At 49.2% G+C, this 6,530-nt stretch overlaps 1 protein-coding gene across 2 annotated transcripts; it reads left to right on the top strand.

Annotated features, from left to right (window-relative positions):
- Positions 1-125: 125 nt before the first annotated feature.
- CUNH15orf40 (chromosome unknown C15orf40 homolog) lies at positions 126-6,193 on the top strand. 2 transcript variants are annotated; one of them, XM_035024232.1, is made up of 4 exons: positions 126-280; positions 914-1,040; positions 2,987-3,114; positions 4,637-6,193. In XM_035024232.1, the coding sequence occupies exons 1-4, from the start codon at positions 167-169 to the stop codon at positions 4,730-4,732; spliced, it is 465 nt and encodes a 154-aa protein (XP_034880123.1). In that variant the 5' UTR covers positions 126-166; the 3' UTR covers positions 4,733-6,193. The 2 variants fall into 2 exon arrangements, with proteins under 2 accessions (XP_034880123.1, XP_034880122.1); XM_035024231.1 differs by having other exon boundaries at positions 4,377-5,534.
- Positions 6,194-6,530: the final 337 nt, after the last annotated feature.

Raw genomic sequence — 6,530 nt, 5'->3', positions numbered from 1 at the left:
CTCCCGGGCTACTTTCCAGGATGGGGCGTCGTGCTCCCGCCGGCCGCGAGGGGTCGCCCTGGGGCCGGGCCGGAGACGCGGGCCTGCGGGGCCGCGCCCGCCCGCGTGCGCAGGCGCGGAGCGCTCTTCCGGCGCCGCTTCGCCTCCGCCCGGCTCCCCGGCGGGGATGCTGCGGCGGAGCGGCTGGCTGAGGCGGCTCCCGTCGAGACGCGGGGCCGGAGCCCGTGCCCGGCTCCCCTCAGGCGCCGAGATGCCCAGGAAAGCCGGTGCGACGAACAAGGCCAGTGGCAAGCCCCGTGGCAGGGGGCGGGGGAGGCGGGGCAGCGCAGCCGGCGGCTGGCGGCCCCCGGGCCCCGGGGCCCCCGCGGCCTTCTGCCGCCCCGCCTCCGTCCGGACGGCGGGGTGCCCGCAGCGCAGCGCCCCCGGCGTCGGGGGCTCGGGGCGGCGCCCTCCCGCGCTGGGCCGCCGGTGCGCAGCCTCTGCGCCCCTGCCGCCGCGCTGCCCGGGCCCTGGACGCGGAGCTGGGCGGCAGCTCCCGTCACGGGGGCGGGCCTTGGGTGCCGCCGCCGCGCCTTCCTCTCCCGCAGCACACGCGCTTGCAGCCCGGTTGCGCGCACACGCTTGCCAGCTCGTGCTGCCGGAGGTGCGCGGGTGGGTGAGAGGTGGCCCTGCGCCTGGGCGAGGGCCCGGCCCTCAGGGGGCTGGTCGCGAATTCCCGGCGCAGGAGGCTGACGCTCGGCTGGGCCGATCGGAGGGCCTCGTGCGAGAAGGGGTTCGGGAAGCTCGGGAAGCCTCTCCGGGTGGCCAGAGACTCCTGAGCGCGGCGAGCTCGTCTTCGTTAAAGGCGAAGGGGGTCGGGGGCACGTGCCGTACAGCCTGTAAAGTCGTCGTGTGGGTGTTGTTGTCGTTTTAGGCTAAGAACCAGAGCAAGGAGCCAGAGAGGCCACTTCCTCCCCCGGGTCCTGTGGCGGTTGATCCTAAGGGTGGCGTCACCATAGCCATCCGTGCCAAACCCGGGGCCAAACAAAACGCTGTGACAGGTATATGTGGACGCTGAGCTGGGAGTCATGGGGCGGGGGAAGGGGGCCCCCCTCCGTCCCCCCTTCGCCTTGGTCGGCTCAAAGTGGATCCTGTGCGGTCGGTGTGGTTCTCGAATCTGCCGTGAGAGGCTTCCCCGTTTCCTAGATTCTAATAAGGTGAAGGCGTAAATCCAGTGTCGACGCGAACATACGATATTTAAAGCATACCCAGCTCGATGAAGAAGCCATTGTATATTTTCTCCCTTAAAAATACGGTATTTCAGAAAGGACACGTGTATGTAGCCTAGAATTACTAGTTTGTCCTTATTTCAGAAGTGGAGACATTTTGGTTGAGTTTAATGACCCAAGGAGGAGGAGAAAACCTGGAATCTGAGAGCTCTGGTCTTCAGCTCCTGTGCAAACTTGTTTTAAGTTAAAACAATACAAAACTTTTCTGGGCCCAGTTCTTTTTCTCTGTGGGATGGAATATTGGACTAAGAGGCTTTCGGGCGATTCCCTGGAGCCCAGAAGGTGCCTCAGGGATCCCTTAGGTGGACACGGCGGGGTGGGGGGCAGCAGGCAGGGCTCCTGAGTAACTGTTTTCATTTATTGTGAATGTTGGGAGTCCAGGGGAGCTTGTATGGGGGCAGGTGGCGGGGGCGGGGGGGGGGGTGGTATTCTTGGTGGGAAAAAAGTTTGGAGAACCATTCATCTGAAATACTGTGAAGGTCTTTTTCACCTCCAAAGCTGTTTATTCCTTTTCTTTTTACACTTTGAAAACAAGACCTCAGAACTGGGGTGCTGGACGTGGTTTGTGCTAGTGGCCGAGTTAGCTTGGCTGTGTGGGGGCTGCACCCACCATGGCCAGCATTTTCTGAGTAGTCGCTCTGGACAGCCCGCTCTCGGCACACCACGTGTCGCCAAATCTGAGATGCCATCCACTAGAAGGTACACAAGTATTCTGTGTACCAGCAAGACAAAATCCATGTGAATACTTTCTTTGCCCTCTATTGTGAGACACATCTGGATTTGAAAGGTACTAATATGCAGACAAAGGCACACCTTAGAATCCCAGTCGGTGACAGGACAGGAGGTGGGTTGTTGTGCTACTTTGTGCTTGTGGATTCTGTGGCCACGTCGTTCACATGGGCAAGGTGTAAGTGTGTGAAAATGCCTGCGTAACCCCAGGTGGGGACCAGCTTAAGCTCACTTGCAAACTCCTTTGAGTAAATATTTCTCACTCCGAATAACTGTGGAGGACTAGGGGTAGGTGCACTTTATAAAGGTTGTATTGACCGGGGAGGCAGGAGCACTCTTCAAAAGCAATGTTCTCTGTCCCAGGATGTCAAAGCATGCATTCAAATTAACTTTGACTTACAACATAGCTTTATAGCCATGTGCCCTTGGGCACATCTGGATTTGTTTCCTCATTTGTCAACTGGAGATCATCATAATGGCATTAATATCTTCTTCATAAAGCTGTAGTGAGGATTGAACACATTAATATTTGTGAAGTCCCTGAAACATGTTTGTGTGCCATCGAATTAGTGTATACAAGTGCTGTGTAAATGTTTAAATGCTGCATTTTAAAAACCAAAAGAGGCATTTCACATGAGCTGAATCTCATTTTCCCAATGACGGAACTGTGAGCTGGCTTGTTCACACCCAGCTCCTGATCCAGTTTCCAGTTGCTTGAGGCCCAGGACACTGCCCAGGACACTGCCCAGGACTCTGGGCCCATCTTGGTCCACAGGATGGGGGAAATGTCAGTTTTCTCTGGATTTCTTTCCTGAAATGGCAGAGGCGTATTTATCATGTTTATGTTCCTTCAAGTGTGAGTAGTTTACTCGCTCATTTCTTCATGCAGTAGTTATTGATGGAAAACCCACTCTGTGCCAGGGAAATGCAAACCCTTTTACAGAGTATCCTCGCTCCTGAGGATATAGTCCGCGCTGATTTCATTGCAGACGTGACAGTGGAAGCTGTGAGCGTGGCCATAGCAGCCCCCCCGTCGGAAGGAGAGGCTAATGCCGAGCTCTGTCGGTACCTCTCCAAGGTCTTGGAGCTCAGGAAGAGTGACGTGGTTTTGGATAAGGTAGGTCTGTCTCCCTGGAAACAGCTTTGATGATTACACAGTCATTATTTTATAAATACGGGTTCTTTCTTTTCCAAGTAATTGAAAAGCTAGGTTTTCTTTTTAAACTCTCATCCATTTAATCACTAAAATGTGTGAATTCTTTGTAGTCTCCTTCATTCCTACTGCCTTGATCCTTACTCTGACCGTGCTCTGTACATGTATTCCTTAGTTGCCACCATTTCGAGCATTTTCTCCTTTCTACATGTATTCTTGTACCTGCTGTCAGACTGATTTTATCTGTCTTTTCCTTCAAATCGTCACCATACTAACAAATCTGAAAGGGGTCCCTTAGTGAGTCCATCAACGTGTTTCTGGTCCCCCACGTTATCCTGACTCCCGGGAGAAGCTCATTAAGAAGAGAGAGGGCTAGGTGAAGTCATTAATATCATGGGTTTGCTCTGGGGGTGGGTATCAAAATCACCTGGGAATGATGTCTAAAATACACATTCCTGGGCATCACTCAAGACTTTTTTTTTTAAGATTTTATTTATTTATTTGACAGAGAGAGGAGAGACACAGCGAGAGAGGGAACACAAGCAGGGGGAGTGGGAGAGGGAGAAGCAGGCTTCCCGCCGAGCAGGGAGCCTGATGCGGGGCTCGATCCCAGGACCCTGGGATCATGACCTGAGCCGAAGGCAGATGCTTGACAACTGAGCCACCCAGGCGTCCCTCAAGACTTATTGAAAGGGAATTTGCAGGAGTGAGACCCAGCCATGCTTCTAATGATATACTCTCTAGAGACAGGTTCTAGCTGGCATTCAGAGTCTTTGGTTAATAGGCTGCATCTAAAAATCTCTCCCATCAGACCACTTCCCTTGATGTATCTTCCACCTGTGGCAGGTCATTTGGGATTCTGTCGGTGCGCACGCTCTGACATTGGCGTGAAAGGCACTTCCTGCTCTTCTACCCCGATAGATGACCCTGGCTCAGATTTTACCTTCTTTAAAGGATGTTTCAAAATGAAACCCTTGGCTCAGTTGGTTGTGGAATTAGAGCATTTGCTTTTTTTTTTTTTTTTTGAATTTTCAGAAATGTGTAACAGAACAGCAGTTCTATATTTGGAATGATTTTTATACAAAGTTTATATAAAATTGCAAATTTGATAATTTAAAAAATAATTTTCACTTTTAATTTAAACCAGGAAGTTACTTAAAAACACGATATTCTACGTCTGGACTCCATTCATTTTGAAATTTTAATGCCAGTTTTTATTATTACAGAAATTGATGTATGAAGGTAAAAACCCTGGAGAGTTGTCAACATTTGTAGTACGGCGGAATCTAGGGATACAGCTGCTGGTTAGACCAGAAACCCAGAGATGAGCGGGAGAACGCGCTAGCTCGGCTGTCGGGAAAGCTGCAGCCCACCAGCGGCAGCCCCAAGGACTCAGCTTTGATGGCCGCAGCTGAGCCCTGCTCTCTCTAATAGCACTAGAATGCTCAGTGAGTCATCCTCACACCATTTTTTCCTTTTGGTCCAGGGTGGTAAATCTCGTGAAAAAGTGGTGAAGCTATTAGTGTCCACAACTGCAGAAGAGATCTTGGAGAAATTAAAGCAGCAAGTTGAAAAAAAATAAAAGCAAGTTATGAGAAGTACATCCTTGAGAAGCTTTTTAATTGCTATTCATGAAGAGGCTGTTAAGTAGGAAAATGTATTTCAGTGCACTGAAGAACATGAAAAAAAAAATTTAAGAACAGGACTCAAAAGAGAAGTAGGAATTTTAAAAGTATTGTTATGTTCGATGTAGGTTTTGACATCCAAACAGTTTGGAACATGTTAGTCCGATTTCATTGCATTACAAAATAACAGAACTGGAAGAGATCTTCAAGACGACCTCAGTCAGCCCCTTTCATCCTGTGACGGGGCTTCTGCTATCCAGAAGTTGAGAGTCTTGTTCAGGATCACACCATGCGGGATGGCAGCTAGGACCCAGGGCTCCTGGTTGGATGCAGTTTATCCTGATTGTAAATGAAGATGTTTCCACAGCACTCTAGGGTTCTGAGAATTGCCTTCTCTAGAGTTTACAAGTGACAGAAGAAAACCTGTCACACTGCTTTGTGGTCTTACTTTATATTTTAAAAGGCTTATCTAAATACAAAAATGCTTTTTGTGTCTTTTGAAAACTCTATGGAGCATTTTGTGAAAAAGTAAGTAATCAGGACTTGTAATTTACTGTTAATTATTTTGGGGAAGTCACTGAATTTTTGTCCTCATTGGATGGTGCAGTCTTCAAATGTGGTAGTTCTATGAATCTCCAAAGATCCTTAAAAGAAGAGGGCCTGGAAGCTACTTTCAGTATTTGTAAAAGCCTATCAGAAATCATATCTACATTAAAGCTTCAAAAGCTAATAATAAATACCTTGTTTTTCAATATCCAATGCAAGTTATAGTGATTTGGTCAGGTAAATAAGTTCATTACCTTTGCTGATCAGAATCAAAGCAGTTGTGTGCTTTTGTCTAAGTACCTGAGAAAATATATTGGTAGACGAAACGTTTAAAAATACAAAATCCCCAAGAAGGACCAATAATAAAAATTACTGATGATGAAAGAGCTGAGAAATTGCCATCTAGTACAACTCCTATTCTGTTGATAGGAACCAAGGACAAGAAGAGTCACTTGGATTACCCAAGATCACAGCTAATACTAACGGCAGAACACGAGTTATGCTCAGCTGCCTTCTTCTCGAAGCCATACTGCCTCCAGAAGTGCTTCTGCTGTACCTGGTCTTGGCTTCAGAACTTTTCCTGCTCTTTTCCCATACATTTCAGTGTGTGCTCTGAAGGCATTTTACTTACGGTTTTTTTACATGGATCACTGTTAGGATGCCTTCCTTGACAAGTAACAGAAACCGAACTCTATCTGGCTTACACCATAAAGGGACTTGTTAGTCCAATACCTGGAAAGTCCAGAGGCAGGGTTCACTTAGGGGTCAGTCTGATGCAGCAGCTCAGCGGTGTCATAAGGGACTCACTTTCTTTCCTTCCCCTGCCTCATGCTCGCTAGCAGTGCCAGCTTCATCCTTAGGCCCACTTCCTTCATGGAGGCAAAAAGGCAACAGCTCTAGGCTTCACATCCCCATGCCACTCCCTGCAGCAGGAAAAGAGGCCACTCAGAAGAGCTCTGGTATTTTCCAGAAGCTCTGTTAGCTTCTCCCCACTCCTTTGTGTCTAGGGAATGGGGGGAGAGAACCAGAGGATGTAGGTGGCACCTTTGTAATGTTTAAAGTTCCAAACAACTAAAAGCTCAGACTTCGGGAGGCAGGTTTTCTCTGGGCTATGGGCTGCCAGGTATCCCCCCTCCCCCCCGCCCCAGCCAGGGATTTGTAGTAAGGGATTTGGTTAAGTAGTTCCTTAACTGTAATGCAAAATATAAA

Source organism: Mirounga leonina, unplaced genomic scaffold, assembly GCF_011800145.1.
Source record: "Mirounga leonina isolate KUSES-001 unplaced genomic scaffold, KU_Mleo_1.0 Mir_178, whole genome shotgun sequence".
In the NCBI taxonomy this organism is placed as follows: Eukaryota; Metazoa; Chordata; class Mammalia; order Carnivora; family Phocidae; genus Mirounga; species Mirounga leonina.
This window is presented reverse-complemented; position numbering and strand designations above follow the sequence as displayed.